At 40.4% G+C, this 19,065-nt stretch overlaps 1 protein-coding gene across 6 annotated transcripts in view; it reads right to left on the minus strand.

The window, feature by feature from the left end:
- The window catches only part of ASAP1 (ArfGAP with SH3 domain, ankyrin repeat and PH domain 1), a 417,488-nt gene that overhangs the window by 299,450 nt on the left and 98,973 nt on the right, over nt 1-19,065 (minus strand). For 3 of the 6 annotated variants that reach the window (XM_074387134.1, XM_074387135.1, XM_074387133.1), the window contains one exon: nt 14,125-14,282. The exons of the other annotated variants lie outside the window; for them this stretch is intronic. In XM_074387134.1, the coding sequence (XP_074243235.1) occupies nt 14,125-14,282 (158 nt within the window). The remainder of the gene's footprint in view (nt 1-14,124; nt 14,283-19,065) is intronic. 6 annotated transcript variants of the gene reach the window in all.

Raw genomic sequence — 19,065 nt, forward strand, 5'->3', positions numbered from 1 at the left:
TAAATGGTATCCTCTGCCTGGAATGTTCTAACCATCTATCCTTCAGGTCTAGATCAGAGAAGACCTTGTAAGACTTCTCCAGTTAGAACCAGTTGTGACCTCATGCATATTCCCAGAGCAATCTGAATTATAACCAGAGCTCTGACTGGTCTATGTTATATTACAGCTAACCTGGCACCACACAACCACCTCTCCCATTCACCTGTGAACACCTTTGGGACAGAAAGCACATCTAATTCATTCTGTTACCCCTTCCCTCAGTCATCTACCGAAAACCAGGCACATAGTAGATGCTCAAATGGGACAATCAGATTAAACTGTACTTAACTCTTGTGAAGCCTTCATGAGCATTTAAGGTTTATATTGCCAAAGGCAATTTGTCTTATGGGTAAGCTTTACGATGGATCAGTTTCTATTCCCAGGTTAAATGTGTTTATGTATCTCTATGGGGAAAGGAACAGAAGACAGGGTTCTATCATTTATTGTTGCTGCCTTCTGGAAATTTTGCCTGCTTTTACATATAATCATTCTTAAACCTATAAAAATGTCCCAAACTGAAAATTGTATGTGAAGCCATGAGGAATATACTAAGCCCAACTCTACAGTTCTCTGGGATGCTCCTGAAAGTACAAACAAACCTCCCTCCACTTCTAGCCCTTTTTTCTCAGCAGATGATATAGTGGACCAAAACTGGGCTTTGGCATAAGAAAGACAGCTGTGCTGTTGGCCAGACCAGCCTTTCCAATGCTCAGTTCCCCTAGTTGCAAAAAGGGAATAAGATTACTTCCCAAGCAGATGGATATAAAGAATAGATAGGATATATAAAGAGTTGGAACCTAGCAAGCACACATGTTAATTGTCAGCTAATCTTAAATTTAGTGTTGTGGGCTCCAAAGTTAAGGAAAGAGAGCATGGCTATTTCGAGGGCAAAGAGCAAGGAGGGCCCTATTACCCCTTGGACCATTCTCTGGAAGGTTAGGTGGCATCACAATATCATCTTGCTCTTAGATTCATCCCTCTGAACCATGATGGAATTGCCAAATCCAGAGCAAGAATTCCATGGAAGAAGTCTGGAGAGAGAGACGAACACCAGCTCTGAGCATTCCTTACTGCATCAACTTGGTCAGTTTACTTCACTTGCCTGGGCATCAGCTGAAGAAAACGGGCCCAGAATGTTAAGTAAAGCAAGTCATACAGTTGCTTAGCATTCAAAGCCTTCACTCTAGCTGATGACTCATTACATTCAACTTGCCAATAAACCCTTAACAACAACTTATACTGAGGTTTTAGGGAATCAGGCTGTCAAACATGGTGGCTAAGTCCATAGACTATGAAATCCAGCCTTATTTCCTGCCTTCCTTATTAGTTGAGGAAGTTACTTAATTTCTGAGCCTCAGTTTTCCTCATTTATAAAAAAGAGGACATCCACCCACATCAGGCAATTATGAGAAAAATATCAGATAAACAGGTAAAGAGTTTAGTACATTACTGTCACCTAGTCAACAGGTGCCAAGTCCTCAAAATCATGTAGCTAGTATTTTATTAGCAACATTAAAAATACAAGCAAAGCACTGAAAAAATACACCCCCCCAATTCACAGACATATCTAGAAACATACACACACATATGCAAACACATAATGCTCATTAAGTGGGAAGAATGATCAGAAACCACAAAAGCTGAAAAAATCTGAGTCCCAAACCCAGAGAACCATAGAGCAGATTCCCAAATATTTCTGTGTAAAGTCTCAGTCCAAGCTCTAGGTTTGCTTTCCCAGAACCACTAAATCCAGAGAGAGTGACAGACTACACAAAATTACAGGGCTTACACAGAGAACAGAAGTTATTACTATGGCTACTATTTCAAATCCAAGAGCAAGCACCTCTCTTGGAGGCCTCTCTGTTTAGTTGGTTTTGGGTTGCAGAGTAAAAATTTCACAACCAACATCTGAAATTTTCCATTCAACTTTGAAGAAACATCTGATTTGATGGCACTTGTTGTGAAGTTTACAGCTTCTGCTCTGCAGCTTTCTGGTGCTCTTCAGTGAAGATGTTAAATGCTTGTTACCATTACAGGTCTACACCCTATAACCAATGGCAGGGAGTATAATGAAAACTCTATTTCTTTTCCTGCTGAGAAAGGAAACCTAATTTCACCCAGAAGCCCATTCACACCACCTGCACTTTTTGAATATTCAATCCCACTTCAAATTAAATAACCATTTTTATGATCATTTCTGTGATTATGTCATTGTAGTTTAGTTTATAGTTTCATTATGTGCACACTGTCAATAAAAAATAATACAAAGAACAACTAATTTTACTTCAGCACTTACAAAAATTTCCTAATTCCAAACCCAAAGTGGAATTCAACATCAACAGCAATGCTTTTGGAAATACTCCAGAATGCAAAACAACTTTTTGTTTTCTTATTAAAAACTCTGGGGTTTTTTCCTCCGCTTCTAAATGGCTAAAAGTAGAATAAAAAGCCTGCTTCCCTCGTTAATCTCACCCTAATTTTCTTTCTACTTCTCCTACCACTTTCTTCAAGTAAAAGGATAGTCTTTATTAATTTTCCTACCTGGAAGAAGCCAATAACATCTCAGTGTTTAATTCTAACCTGAATGCACATGCAACACAACAGGCACAATTTTCCTTTCATTTTTGTAAAAAATATTTCAGAAAATATTTTTATATAAAAATCTAAGAAATCTATAATAGCTAAAAAAGAAGCTTTTTTAAAGAGAAAATACACTAAAAAGTTATCTAAGGAAATTCTATTAACATTACAGAAAGAACTAGCAGCAACAATATTCACAGTGATTCAAGCACAAAGTGGTTCAATCTTTCATACAGAAACTCTGTTTGGAGGTGAAACCGTGTCATGCTCTATTTTGGGTAAGTAGCTCTCAAAACTCAAGCGGGAATAACAATTATGTATCTACTCCATACTATCCTATTCTCTACTCCTTACTTCCTAAGCACCCCCAACTCTAGTCCAAATCAGTTGGATTTAAAAGGTTATTTTATAAAGAGTTATACACCAAAGTGTTTTAACTCTAAACATCCTGAGTTGATGGGATTACATTCAATTTGTCTTCTTTATTTCTTCTACAGTAAAAAGGCATGGCTGGCTGAGCGAGGTGGCTCACGCCTGTAATCCTAGCACTTTGGGAGGCCAAGGTGGGTGGATCACCTGAGGTCAGGAGTTTGGGACTGGCCTGACCAACATGATGAAACCCTATTTCTACTAAAGATGCAAAAAAAAAAAAAAAAAAAAAAAAAAAAAAAATAGCTGGGTGTGGTGGTAGATGCCTGTAATCCCAGCTACTTGGAAGGCTGTGCTGGAGAATAGGTTGAACCCAGGAGGCAGAGGTTGCAGTAAGCCAATATCGCATCATTGTACTCCAGCCTGGCCAACAACAATGAAACTCTGCCTCAATAATTTAAAAAAAAAAAAAAAGAGAGAGAGAGAAAAGGCATAGCTATAATAATTTTTTTAAAGTATGGCAGGGCATACTTCCATCATTAAACAGAAAGGTTCTTATCGAAGTCACAACATCAAAAGGTTTTTTTTTTTTTTTTTGCCAGATCTTACAGTGAAATATGTTAACATTTTCATCAGTCATACAGATAAAATTATCACAGACTATTAGATGCATTTATTCATTCAGTAGTATTTCTGGAGGGCCTATTATGTGATGAGCAGCATGCTGGATGGAACACCATGCCTAACCCACAGAAGCTGAGATTACAGAAGAGATCCACACCCTCAGGGAACCCCATGAAGCCTCATAGTGTTGGGCCACAGAATGCACAGAGCAGCTGGAGCTGCAAGGACTGAGCTGCCAACTTCTAATGGGGACCGGGGAACAGGGAAAAGCAGTTACGAAGCATCTCTTCAGAAGGTGACATCTGAGCTCAGTCCAGAAAGATGAGTAGGTGTTCAACTGGTACAGGAGGAAGCAAGGAAACGTGAAAATGCAAGAGCCTTCAAGTTTGCTTCTGCTCCTTTCAGCCGCAGGAGAGGAAGGCAGAGGACTCCAGTTGCTAAGGAGAATGGACATTATCCTATAAACCATAAAAAGTTGCTGAGGTACACATATAAAGAGGTACAGCTTCATTTTCAGGTAACAAAAAAAAAAAAGCATATCAAATATATTCCTTGGGTAATGGGAAAGGAAAAGCATATGATGAAATATTTTAAAACATCAGCTCTGCGTGCATTTTTATTCAAGTCTTCTACAAACCTCACAGACTCCCAAAAGTTCTACTTGTGTTTCAAGTAAATTCAGCTAGAGTTCATATACATGGTCTCTTTTTAACCTTTAAATCACAGGATGAGTAACCAAATTTGAAAAGAACTTTATGCCATAAAGCAAATACAGTTCTTCATAACCATTCTGATAGCTTAAAGCATGCTTCTAGCTGTAGCATGTTAACAGAATAAACTTTTATTTAACAATTCGGAGGGGGAAAAAAAACACAAGATGAATGAAAAGATCTATTATATTTCAAGTGTGTCGTGATTTCCTGTTTCTTTCACACTTTTGGCAGCCATGTGCCATGTCACAGAGTACTTTTTATGCTACAACATCAACAAAAATCCCTTTTCAGACTCTGGAAAAATTGGGCATCTCTCTCAAATATCAATAGCTCTCCATTTAATAATACAAAACACCAATGTGACTAAAAACCATCACCCCACTAACAAAGTACCTTTGTCATAAATAAACCCTCCCTTTAGATTATCCAAATACACATCAGACCTCCAAACCTCCTTTCAGAATATCAAGCATCCCTCCTTGTCTTCACTGCCTTCCTGTGTTTCCTGTTCTTCCCCAAATTCTCTCTGGCCACACTGCTCTGTCACTGGCATGAGAAGCATAAAGACGATTGATTTCTTCTCTCCTCCCTTCAGAGGGGAATGGGATCCAGAGAGCTAACGCATACTTTTTGCCTATTACTTCCTTCCCTATCATAAGCAGTATCTCTCCCAGACTATTATCTCTGGCTGTATTCCCTTTCCTTTTCATTTGATGACATTGATGTCTTTATCACCATGACAATGACCATTATACTGGATCCCTATCATGCAAAAGAGCCCCAGCCAGGCATTTAAATAGATTACTTCATGTAATCCCTGTCATTCAATAAGATCACTTTATGATCCCTATTTTACAGAGGTGAAACGTGACCCACAGAGAGGTATAATAAACTGACAAATGCTGAACAACATAGCCAGGATTCAGATGCAGGTCCATCAGATTCTAACTTGGTTGGTCACACTAACTTCTACTCAGAAATAGCAGGGTGAATGCATGAAATTGTCCCATTATTCATGGATACTGGAATATGAAAAAATGACGATTCAAAGCCAGAAATCAACAGTGCCTAGAGAGCATACAACCACCCTAGTGGAAACTATCGTAGCAGAAAAAGAGACAGAAAGAGCGAGCTGGGAGACAGATCCTGGGCCTGACTCTCTTTCAACGGTTGATCGAGGGTACAACAGCCCTGCTGAGGCTGTGTCCCCCACACCACCCCACTAAGGACTACTGGGCTCCTGGGTCAGGGAGAGACAGACTGAGGTTAAGAAAATATAGGTCAGGGCCAGGCGCGGTGGCTCATGCCTGTAATCCTAGCACTTTGAGAGGCCGAGGCGGGCAGATCACAAGGTCAAGAGATCAAGACCATCCTGGTCAACATGGTGAAACCCCGTCTCTACTAAAAATACAAAAATTAGCCAGACATGGTGGCACCTGCCTATGGTCCCAGCTACTCGGGGGCTGAGGCAGAAGAATCGCTTGAACCCTGGAGGCAGAGGTTGCAGTGAGCCCAGACTGCGCCACTGCACTCCAGCCTGGCAACAGAGCAAGACTCCATCTTAAAAAAAAAAAAAAAAAAAAAAGAAGAAGAAAAGAAAAAGAAAGAAAATACAGGTCAGGAGAAAACCCTGTGAACACAACAGGAGTAGCTACTCTGTAGGCTTGAATCTACACAAGAGGTTAGTAAAAATGTTACGGAAACTTATTTCTTTTATAGTACTACTGAGTCAGTCCAATGACGGTAATAAGTTTCAGGATGCTAAAAGAAAAAAGCGTGAACTCTAAGCAATTTAATGGCTATGAAGTATGATTACTAGGAAATGAAATTTCCAAATGAGACAGGAAAAGAGAGCCATAGAATGAGACCAAGCTGCACGCAACGAGGACTACTCAACTCCAAACTCTGATCAATGCCCAACAGAAATGGACACCTGGGATTAAGATAATGCAAAACAAAGCTCCAGAAATAGCCCTGTGAAAACAATCATATAACCCAAAATAAATGTTTACTGACTAAATCAGTGATCAATCAACTCAAGGCAGTGATACTGCTTTTAACTTATCACAACAGGGGAGAAGAAGACAAAGTTACAAAAGGGTATATATATATATATATATATATATATATATATACACACACACGTGTGGGAGCATGTTTAAGGTTGTATGTACATCAATCATCCTTGCTATTCGCAGTGTGGTCAGTGGACCAGCAGCAGTGGGATCACTTGAGAACTGAAGAGAAATGCAGATTACTGGGCCCTACCCCAAAGCTACCAAATTAGAATCAATATATAATAAGCTCTCCAGATACACACATTAAAATTTGAGAAACACATTCAAAGCAAGCTGGATAAGGACAAGGCAATAAACCAAAGGAACTAATATGTGATGAGCGTCTACTATGTACCAGTTTTGGTATTAGGCACTTTACGTGGGTAAAAGAGATAAAGACTAGGGCAAGATGAATGGTGTCAGCATCTATCACGTGATGCATCAAAGAGATTCAGAAAACATGCCATACTCTTATAATCTGAGAGGAGCACAGTAAAGGCAACCAGGAGAAAAGGAACTTTTTGAAAGTCCTCATTTTGACATTAGTCACCAAACAGTAAGAAAGTACGTATCTATTTGCATTGTCTCTAAAAGATGGTAAGCCAGATGTTAGATCTAGCAGAAAAGCTAAAATGATATTAAACTCAAAATGAAACCACCGAAGAACATTTCAAGAAACTATTTCTCCCAAACAGCTCCAGTCTCATCAACTATATATTTATGAAAGAATAACAGAAAAAAGAGCAAATAATATCTTGACCTTAGTATTAAAATAGTTTTGTTCTCTCAGAACCCCTGGAAGGATCCTGGGACTCCCCACAGGGAAGCCCAGACCATACTTTGAGTATCTTTACAATGGGGCAATGACAAATAGTTAACCCAGTTAGAACTCACACCAGAGTTGGTATGAGGAAATAAGGAAAGGCGTGGCAATTAACAGCAAGAAAATAATGGCACAGGTTGGTAAAAGGGTGAGATTAATTCCAAATATTTTAAAAGATGTTCATGTTTTCTACGTTAGATCACATTTTAAGTTTGATTTAGGATCTGCTTACTTGTAACTATCATCTTAATGCCAAATGAATGGTGCATGCTCCAATAAGATCAGAGGAAAATCACTCACTCTGTCACCCATATTAATCAGTAATTGGGTTGATTTCCTCTACCACCAACCACCTGCATTTGATTCCTCATTTGACAAGGCAACTTGTTGCTTTTTCAGAAGTCTCCAGTGTATGAAAAGGAATACACTGCAAAGAGAACCCCATTATAAATTACAAATTGTGAATGCTAATTAAGTATGCTAGTCCTTCTCAAATAATTAAATCCTAACATGTTCATAATTAACAGGAAAAAACTGTTATATAATCCTAACAGGAAATAAAAGTTGGTTATGTATGGGGGGTGGGGGCAGTGGTGAAGGAAGTTTCCCTCCATGCCATGAAAATTGAAGTAGTAATGGCTGACCAAACCTCATCCACAATGTCTCAAAGAGCTTCTGTAATACATCTGTTTTTATCCATTTTTTACCATTTTTGTAAGTCTTTAAACTTTCCTCTCCCGTGAACTTGAAATGTCAACCATCCACCAAAACATTATCTTCTTTTTAGTTAGAACAGAGAATAGCCAATGGCCAGACTTGGTAGCAAACTCCCTTGATCCTAAAATCTAATCTACATATAAAAGAGTGACAACCAGTTTCCCATGGGGATGGCCTTTACAGCAACCATTTATGTTGGGCATTTACTACATACCAATGCGGAGGGTAAGATGCCTAATCCGTTACTTCATTTTAGCTTCACAACAATCGTTGAAATACATATTACATTCATTTTACAGATGAAGAACAGGCTCAGAGGGGTTAAGTGGCTTGCCTTAGATTACATATTTAGGCACTGGGGGATAAGACGACCTAAGGATCTCATGATGTTTTACATGCATTTGTTCACTTTACCCTTACAACAGACCCATACAATAGTACAATACAAATATTGCATTTCAGAAAAACATATATATTTATAGGTGATGCTGGGAGCAGATGCCTAAGGCACAGAGAAGTAAACCTACACAAAACTGCACAGTTAAGTGGCAGCAGCAAGCTTAACAGTACCTACCTAAATGTTGGTTATGAGGTTTACATTAGTAGATGCAGTTAACTACCTGACATACAGCAAATAATAAAAATTAGCTGCTACAATTAAAAGTATTTTGCATAGGGGAAGTATTCAACAAAGAATAGCCAGCAACAACAGCAGATATGTGTCAGGTAAATAAAGATCGGACCCTCCTTCCAAAATAACATTATCCTGACTACTCCTCAATAGCTTTACTGCCCACAGTCATCCCAGCAAACGCTCTGCAATACCTTTAATGACTCTAGCTGGTTATGCATCTGTGCAGTTATTTCCATTTCTTTTATTAAAAGCAGGCAATGGGGTGTGCTGGAATATGTACACACTGGGCTAATAGCTCCAGTTCCATCACCTTCTAACTACATGACATCTGTAAGCCTAGTTTCCCCATCTCCCCTGCCACAACAATGCTCCACACAGAAAGCCTGGCTGTCTTGTTGCTTCGGTAGATGACAATCCTTCTGAGGACTGTTTCCTTGGCATTTCCCTCAGGGCAGCAGCTGCTGGGCTCTTTCTGCACAGTGGTTGGTCCAGAACGGGGCTGCTGGGCTGACAATCAAAATCACAAGGTGGGGGCAGAATAACAAAAGCACCTGGGCCCTAATGAGCACCTTATTCCACACCTAAGAAGTGGAGCAGTCAAGAAGACAGCACCAGAGGAGAGAGTGGGAATTGAACGCTCAAGCTCAAGGTATCCTAAGGGAACGTAAACACAGAGCAATTTTAAAAGGTCTTTGTCTTTTTTCTTGTAAATCTGTTTTAGTTCTTTGTAGATTCTGGATATTAGCCCTTTGTCAGATGGGTAGAATGCAAAAATTTTTTCCCATTCTGTTGGGCGAAGGATATGAACAGACACTTTACAAAAGAAGACATACATGAGGCCAACAAACATGAAAAAATGCTCATCGTCACTGTTCATTAGAGAAATGTAAATCAAAACTACACTGAGATAGCATCTCACGCCAGTTAGAATGGCAATCATTAAAAAATCTGGACACAACACATGTTGGAGAGGATGTGGGGAAATAGGAACACTTTTACACTGTTGGTCGGAGTGTAAATTAGTGCAACCATTGTGGAAGACAGTGTGGCGATTCCTCAATGACCTTGAAATAGAAATTCCATTTGACCCAGCAATCCCATTACTGGGTCTATATCATATCCAAAGGATTTTAAATCGTTCTACTATAAGGACACACGCACATGCATGTTCACTGCAGCACTGTTTACAATAGCAAAGACCTGGAATCAACCCAAATGCCCATCAATGATAGACTGGACAGGGAAAATGTGGCACATATACACCATGGAATACTATGCAGCCATAAAAAACGATGAGTTTGTGCCCTTTGTAGGGACATGGATGAACCCAGAAACCATCATTCTCAGCAAACAGACACAAGAACAGAAAATCAAACACCACATGTTCTCACTCACAGGTGGGTGTTGAACAATGAGAACACATGGACCCAGGGAGGGGAGCATCACACACTGGGGTCTGTCAGGGGGAAATAGGGGAGGGACAGCGGGGTGTGGGGAGTTGGGGAGAAAGAGCATGGGGAGAAATGCCAGATATAGGCGATGGGGAGGAAGGCAGCAACTCACACTGCCATGTGTGTACCTATGCAACAATCTTGCATGTTCTTCACATGTACCCCAAAACCTAAAATGCAATTAAAAAATAAAAATAAAACAAACAAACAAAAAAGGTATTTGTCATGGCAAAAGCCATAGACACGAGTCATTTTACCTAGACTCAACACTTAACCAGTAGCAACCCACCCTCTCTGAGGTTTTAAGCAAGTTGACTTATCTGAGCTACGTTGCTTCACCAATACCTCAAGGTAAAATAACATACACAAAAATTCGTTGTAAAAACAAATTTAAGACTCTGGAAACCTTCACAGCTGTTGAAAGACCATGCTATGGAAAAGAGGTGAACAAACAATTTAAGGTTTTATGGAAAAAAAAAATTGTAAGAATCAGCAAATTTACATGTATCCTCAAATACATCAGGGGGGTCAGGGAGGGGAATACTTCATAACAAGTAGAGTCGGAAGTCAAGAAGAGGAAGGAGCTATCACAAGACTCAACGTGGGGTAACTCTTTTCCACTTCAGGCACTGTTCTATCTGCTTGGTTTCCAGATTTTTTAAAATAGCTTCCTGACAAAACCATCTTAGGGCTCAAATACAAAAAATCAATTACTTAAAACATAAAACACAATGCTGATGATCAGGAAGTGTTTTAACCAATAAAAGCAGTAACTTAAAGAGATATGTCCGGTTCTGTGCCCTGAAGGTCAGTTGGCAGTGGCTGCAAACTCAGGACTGATGAGAAATCTCAATGAGGTGGTCGACCTCCATGATTTCTAAGGCTCCTTCTTGCTCTAAAACTCTAAGATTACACTATTACCCCTGAAATTTCGCAAGTGCTGAAATTCCTCTCCTTCCCCTCCTGGTCAGTCCTACAAACAGTACTTCTGGACACTCCTTATCCTCAATGCTGCCATATACAGAGCCACGCTCACCTTGCCTAAATTCTTCGAGGATTTAGTGTGTGTACATTTTTTGTTCATTCAAACGGGAGTTCATTCCACTGAGTCCCAGGCTTTGGAGATAACGATGAATAAACCAGTCCTGTCCTCAAAACAATAATGCAATATACTTAAAACCAACATTTCAGCACAGTGGGTTCTACATGAAGAAAAGGCAGAAAAAACTGGCTGGAGAAATAAATGACCTCAAATAATTAACTGCTTTCCAAGGATCCCACACAACTGTGAGAAAAAGAGGACTTTACTAGGGAATTAAAACACCTGGATTATCTCTGAGAGGAAGAAGAAAGGGCTTCTGCAAAAGGCCTGCAAAAATTTAGCCTACAAAAGAGTCAAACAAGGTTAGAACCTCGGAAAGCAACCACTGCCACTTCAGAAATAAACACAAATTAACTCATCCTGGGTAATAATTTATACTGGGTATGGAACAAATCATTCTATCTCCCTTCATACTATCACCTTTCTAGGAAAAAGGGCACAGCAGATAAGAAATATCTGATTAGTAAGTGTTCAAGGTATTTATACTCTTATACCCAATGCATAAAATATGTCTTTGTATTTAAATTTTGAATGTGGAAATCTTCATTCCACATTTCCTTTTTTAAAAGGCTGTAATGTCTAAGGAAGCAGTGTGACATTAAGGAGTTAAGAAACTTGGTTTGAAACTTAGCTCCACCATTTAACAACTGTGCAACTTGGGCATTTATTGACCTTTTCTAAGCATTCATTCACTTCCTGTAAAATGGAGAAACCCTCTGCAAAGCTGTTTTAAGGATTATATTTACATAAAGAACTTAGCACACTACTAGGCTCCAAAGAGGAAGCTTAATACCTCGTGATGATTATGACGGCTCTGGCATGCTTCTTAACACTGATCAATCATTGCAATGAATGACAGAATCTTTCCAGAGGCTTCACAGGAATAAAATACTAGCTTTTTCCTTTACACGGCGGGGGAGGGGGCAGAGAATTGGTTTTTTTAGAGTTTTTTTTAACCGACATCAAATGTGATACAGTAACGCCATGTGGCTGTGGGGGTGCTTACAGATCAAATTAAGTCACTAAATAAAGTGACAAGATGCATTACAGCAGAAAGTGAAGTCAACACGAAGCTTCCATCTGACTGCTCCAGAGTGAAACACACCTACCACCCTCAGCATGCCTGAATGGGTGCAGGGCACCAGGAAGGCCACCCTGTTCCCAAAAATAGATGTATGGCTCAAATGTTACAATTTCAAACTGCTGTCCATGACTCACGCTCATTTTCAGTAAGCCCCATGAAGCACCTACAGTGTCCAAATGCTTGAGCTGACTTAAGCATCAGTTGTAGGATCTTGGGTAAGAACTGCAAACAGAGCAGTTAACGGCAGAGACTTGGAGACTTGAGAGTCAGCCAGCTCTTAGTCTAAACCTCAGTTCTTTCCCTTCAGCAGTAAAACCTGGGGCAGTTAACTGCTGACTGCCAAGCCTCAGGCCCCTTACCTGAAAATTAAAAAAATTACTAATATTACCCACTTGTTATGAGGATCAAAGGATAAAATATGTGTCAAGAGCTTGGCAACTCTTGAATCTCTGTTTCCAATCTATAAGATGGGAACCAGAGCATCACTTGATGAGGCTGGTGCAAAGATTAAACAATTCCGTGTCTTCAACTTGACTGCCAAGCCCAGTGAAGGACACACACCAAGTGACCAAGGTTCAGTCACCAATGGTTCACAAATAGGCTTTACAGAAGTCCTGGCACCAAAAAGAGAAACAGGAAAAGCATTTATTTACATAATTATGTATTAACCAAGAAGAGACAGAAGAGCAGCAAGAAACCAGAGTCAAACTAGGAGACTCTTGGCATTGTTTTCTAAGGGTTCACTGGAACAAGAGATGGGAAGAGACAGCCAGCTACCCTGTAAGGTTTGATAGGATCTCCATGCCCAACACCTAAAACTACCTTCAGCATAAGCTCCTATAATGCCTCATCAGGTATCCATACCTTTGAGTGAATCACTGGAGAGATTTCCTTCCAAGAGTTAGCTGAAAGCAGACTTTGGAAAGGAAGATGTCGGTCCTGAGCGAGGGCATTCACGCTGAGGTGGAGAAAAGAACGTCCTGAGTCCCTAAGGGTAAGCAAGACATCTTAGGGGAGAGGAGGATGAAGAAGGGTACCAAGTTGGCAAGGGTAGCACTCATCATGTAAGACCACAGACCTCACAGACACAAACTCCAGCTTCCCCACTGACCACATATCTTGATCAAGTCATTCCTTCCCTCAATGCTCAGTTTTCTCATCTGTAAAACGAAGTTAATACTGTTTACTTGCCAGACTTTCTCCTCAGAATATCTAATAATAGAGCCCTTCTGCAAAATACCACAGGTAAAGTACTTGGCATGGAACTCAACACATTCTACCAAGAGTGGACCTTCACTTAACAGATGTCCATTCTAAGCTGAAATCCACTGGGAAAGATGCTGCTGTTTGGACCCCCTAGGGAAGCAGAGGCCCAACATACCCAGAAGCAATTTCCAAAGACTGAGGAGGACCTCTCTGAAACTTCTGGAACTGAGAAATCATTATCCTAAGAAAAACAAAAGTGGTTGTTACAAACACAGAACATAACCAACTGACACGACAAAGTGATGGGGTTCCCCTAGCCAAAGGACAGCTCAAGGACAAAATATGAAATATAGCTTGACTAAAAAAGATGTCAATTCTCAGAAACGACAAGTTAAAGTTCCTTTTGGCACCTCACCCCTCCCCCTGACTTCTACCCCTCTCTCCAAAATACTTTCCACCCTACTTCTCAGCCAAGTGTTAACTGGGAAACAACCAAGCTAAATAATTCACAATCATGTGTGAATGAAGTGACAGTATAGGTTGGATCTGTAAAAGATACTAAGCCAAAAAGGTTTTCAGCTGGAGAAATGTCCCGTGACTTAGTAATATACGTTCTTCTTTGCCTGAACATACATACATACATGCATATATATATATATATATATATATATACACACACACACACACACACATACAGACACACATGTAAAGAAACGAGGTACTACCTGAGGCCAGGCAACATGCAGGCTGGAAGCTGGCCATGTCTGGTCTTCAACACATTTCCCCTTTTCACAGTGAACGCTATTTCTTTTATTTCTGAGCCCATGAGAGAGAGGCCTTAGCAAACTTATTTCCACGACAAGCAGGAATTTCAGACAAGAGGCTATATGGGACAGAAAGAGAAGTCACCACTAAGGGAGATACAGGCTGATAAGAAAGAGCTGCCCACTACCCCTTTATACTGAGACAACACTGGCTTTCAGTTTGCTAAGCAGAGTTTGAAAACACCCACACTCATTCCTTTTTCCTTTCACTGCTCACTTGACATAAGTTATAAACCACCAGTTTCCTTTAAATGAATTACAACGAGAAAAAAAGAGGGAGGAAACCACAGATTAAAAGAAATTTGAAATATATGTTCATCAATTTCAACACACAGATCTCATATGGATCCCAGTTTAAACAAACCATTTTTTTAAAAAAGAAACAACTAGGGACATTTGAACAGTGACTGAATATTTAATGACACTGAAGAAGTGTTTTTTTCAGATGGGAAAACATATTATGGTTCAGGTTTATTGTTTTCAAGTTCTTATCTTTTAGAAATACATACTGAAATATTTACGGATGAAATGAAGTACCTGATTATTACTTCAAAAAATCAGAGGATGCAGAAATGAAAAAAAGATTGGCCAAAAGCACATAATCGTTGAAACTGAATGATGTGTCTCTCTGCTACTAAGTCTATAAAAATTTAAGTTAAAAAACAAGCAAACTGGCTGGGCACAGTAGCCCACACCTGTAATCCCAACATTTTGGGAGGCTGAGGCGAGAAGATCGCTTGAGCCCAGGAGACAGAACCTGTAGTAAGCATGATTGTGCCACTGCATTCCAGCCTGGGTGACAGGGTGAGATTGGGTCTCTTTAAAAAAAAAAAAAAAAAAGGCAAACTAAGAAAAAAATGTCCAAAGTAAAAAACCACTTGGAAGACTGAGCTCCTAGTGCAAAACATACTACAAAAGGTATGGGGGCAGGAGGAGGAAGGGGAATCTAATACTGTAAAGTATCACAAAATTATCCAATAATAAAGCCCATATGTTTTAATCCTAAAGCTATTGTTTTAGTTATAAATTACTTGACAAAACGTCTCCAACATAGGTCAGTCTCTTTCAAAGTGAAGGGCAGGGAGAAGGGTTGGTAGAACTGACCTCAAGCTTCGCCATGCTTTTCAAGTCAAATGATCTTCGAGAAATTATTTTTAACTTTTTGAGCCTGTTTCCTCATCTGCCAAATGAGAAAATGGTGACTTTGTTGCCTAACAAAGTGCTGTGTGGATGAAATGAGAATATATTTTAACAGGGTGCAAAAATGCTGGAAAGTAAACTCAGGGCACAACTGCTCATAAAATCGTATGATTCACTACTTACTACCCATAAAGAAAAATCTGACAGGTTAACACTTTTTGAAAATACCAATTCTCTCATTAATCCCTTTCATAACATGACTGGCTGCCCCAGATGCATGATGTAAATTATCCAGATTTAAATGCCCCCCACCTCAACTCAAAGGAAACAAGTCAGGAGGGAAAAATGCTTTCCTTTTCCACTGGCAGATGCATGTCTTATTTGTGTGTGTATATCTGTGTTTGCTTCCACCATGAAAGTAAATGCTAACCAGACTCTCTTCCGTTTACTTGCACTTTGTAGCTAAATCACTAACAACAAGGCAAGGCAGGCTGGCAGTGGGGAGAGTAGGAGCTATGGAGGCAGGCAAACACTAGCAGTGTAATGTGAGGGTTAAAAACAGCCTACATAAAGTACTCAGTACAGGCTGGGCATGGTGGCTCATGCCTATAATCCCACCACTTTGGGAGGCCAAGGCAGGCTGATCACTTGGGCTCAGGAGTTCAAGACCAGCCTGGGCAACATAACAAAAAAGTCCTCAGTACAGAGCTGGTACTCAAAAAAATGACAGCCAACTCTGTGACTGGTATTTCTAGGACAACAGAGGACTGCAGGTTGCAAATATTAAAAGGACAGACTAGGGATCTCGCTTTAGCATTCAGGTCTGCTATGCATCTGTGGCACAACCTTCAGGAAATTTAGTAACTAGGTTTTTCCAACTGCTCTATGTAGTTGGTAGGCATATATATAAAGCCCAGAGAGGTAGACTTAACAGCATTTGGAAAACTTTTACCAGATCTACCTTCAAAATTTATAAATCAAATGTAGTTTTGCTACAATCTTCATAATTTTACTCAAATATCTGAATGCCAACTACATTAAAAACAAAACAAAACAAAAAATCTAAAGCTAAAAAGAGAGGGGGGATGTCCCTGAGGTACTTACAATCTACTAAAAGTGAAGACATACATGAACATGAAAAAGAACACGACTTAATTCACCAGCCTATCATTAACAAAATTATCCCAAAGTCAGGAGGAAAAAAATCCTACTTCCATGGCCATCTGGTTGGTATGTAATACCCTGTCAGGAAGTTCTTTTACAAGTCTAACCTAAATATGTCATGTCTCAGCAGAAGCCTATTTCCTGTTTGTTCTTTTTCATTAGCATTGCATGCATATTTGCATTTACAGCATTTTTTTCTTGAGGATGAGTCTGAGTAGAAAGAGGATAAATTGAGTTGAATCCTTTGTAAACCTACTTCATCATCTGTGAAATGGAGAAACAGCACCCACCCCACAGAGCTGTTGGGAGTATTACATGACATGATATAGGTAGGGCGACCAGCACAGACAGTTCCCAGCATAACATAGGTTCTTTTTTTTTTGGAGACAGAATCTTGCTCTGTTGCCAGGCACCAGGCTGGAGTGCAGTAGTGCAGTCTCAGCTCCTTACAACCTCCGCCTCCCAGGTTCAAGCGATTCTCCTGCCTCAGCTTCCTGAGAAGCTGGGACTACAGGTGTGCACCACCACACCTAGTTAATTTTTATATTTTTAGTAGAGACAGGGTTTCACCATGTTGGCCAAGATGGTCTCAATCTCTTGACCTCATGATCCACCCGCCTCAGCCTCCCAAAGTGCTGGGATTACAAGCGTGAACCACAGCGCCTGGCCTACAGTAGGTTCTTAACAGCAGCATCTGCAGGTTCTGAATTTGTTCAAACTCTTACACACAAAATGCATAAGCCTTGGGATGTGACAGCACTGACTCAGCAGCATTTTATTTATTGGGAGGCAGTGCATTCACCTGTCTTGCTATGAAAAATATTACCATTATTAAAGCAGCAGCAGCACCTGCTGGGCCAGCAGTGAGTGCTTATTTTGATTTGTACTTTGTGGAAATAAGGAGTATCTAATTTTACGTAAACGCTATTAATGTGAATAAACATTACAAGGAAAAGGAAATGGGCATCATAAAAAAGTGATTAATGAAACACGAAGGCTCTCCACATTTCAAAACAATGAAGACAATCAAATTTTATTTTGTATGTAACTGGGCAGTGAAGAAGCTGTTCGATGGAAGTAAAGCCATCAGTCCTCACTGGACCTTTAAGCAGGCTCCCTTATTTAACACTGAGGAAAAACCAACCAAAACAGAAATTTTCCCAAATAGAGCCAAGTTGCTTGCCTGGTCTTCCATCCATCCTGGGTATCCATGGAAAGATTATTCAAAGCCCACCATGCCATCACTTTGGATTTAGTGGCAATGGGATGTTTCTTCTCTGGCCATACCCTATGTGGAATGCTGATCCTTCCTTACCACATCAGCAAAGCTAAAAGAAGGCAGCACAACACTCTGACCACAGTCATTCCAAGTATCCCAAGTGAATACACAGCAGAAAGGATCAAGGGGAGGTGAAACTTGCAGAGGGAAGGGCAGAGAAATTAACATCTTCCAAATGTCACTGAGTGCCAGGCATCTGCCTCCCTTATATTCCTACTGGTTCTCCCAACAGCTGTGAGGTATCATCATTTCCATTTAACTCTCATGTCAATGAAAAATGAAGATGAGGGCAGAAGAACTGGATCTAGTCCCAGATTTGCTGTGTGATCTGGGTATAAACGGTGTGCTTCCCTATCCTCCTCCTCTCCTCTGAAGACCACCATCACCCCCAGGCTGAAGGGAAGGACTGAGCCCCACCCATCACATAACCCCCTCATCCTGGCCAAAGCTGAGTGGAGCAAAGGTGGTCTCCTGACCCAAGTGGGGTCAATCCAATCCTCCTTCCCAGATATGCCTGCCCCAGAATCAGGCAGACACCAAATGTGGTATAGGGCACTGGAGGTGGGAGTAATTTAGTGCCACAGTTACCATTATCTACCATTTGCCCCAAAGAGAACACTGCATTTTGTTTCATTCTTGCCCTTCATGTTCCATAAAATACTCCCATGAATCCTTCCAGTAAGTCCTCATTTTGCTTTAACCAATGTATTTCGTTTTGCTGGGCGAGGGGAAGGAATCTGTTACAACAAAACAGCCTAACACATGGGTTTTCTGGGCCTCAGCTTCCTCATCCACAAAAAGAGCTGGACTAGATGGTCTCTAAGGCCTTTTCCAGTTCTACAGTATGTGCATCATAACAACATAGTCATCACTATACTTACAGCCCACTGCGTGCTGGGTGCTACACCACGCACTGGGGACATGGCAAGCCTGATCTAGCCTTTGGGTACAATGCTACAGAAATGCAAGGTATCCAGGCGGTTTTAATAATAGAGCTAAGAAGAGCTTACATTTTCCTCCACCTAAAACGCATCTGGCAGGAAAAGGGATGGCCTAGATTGACTTACCCAACTCTGCTTTCTATAATAGTTGGTGCCAAAATGTAGTCGTCTTTTGGGCTTTACCGCCTTTTCTCAGCTTGTAAGTGGCTAAATTGGGTGCTGTCTTATCAAAGGGACACATATTCCAGTTCTTTGGGGGAAAATTATACCACAGCTCGGCATTAAAATTCAGTTCTTACATAACTGACCACAAACAGT

This window comes from Saimiri boliviensis, chromosome 15 (assembly GCF_048565385.1).
Source record: "Saimiri boliviensis isolate mSaiBol1 chromosome 15, mSaiBol1.pri, whole genome shotgun sequence".
Classification (NCBI taxonomy): Eukaryota; Metazoa; Chordata; class Mammalia; order Primates; family Cebidae; genus Saimiri; species Saimiri boliviensis.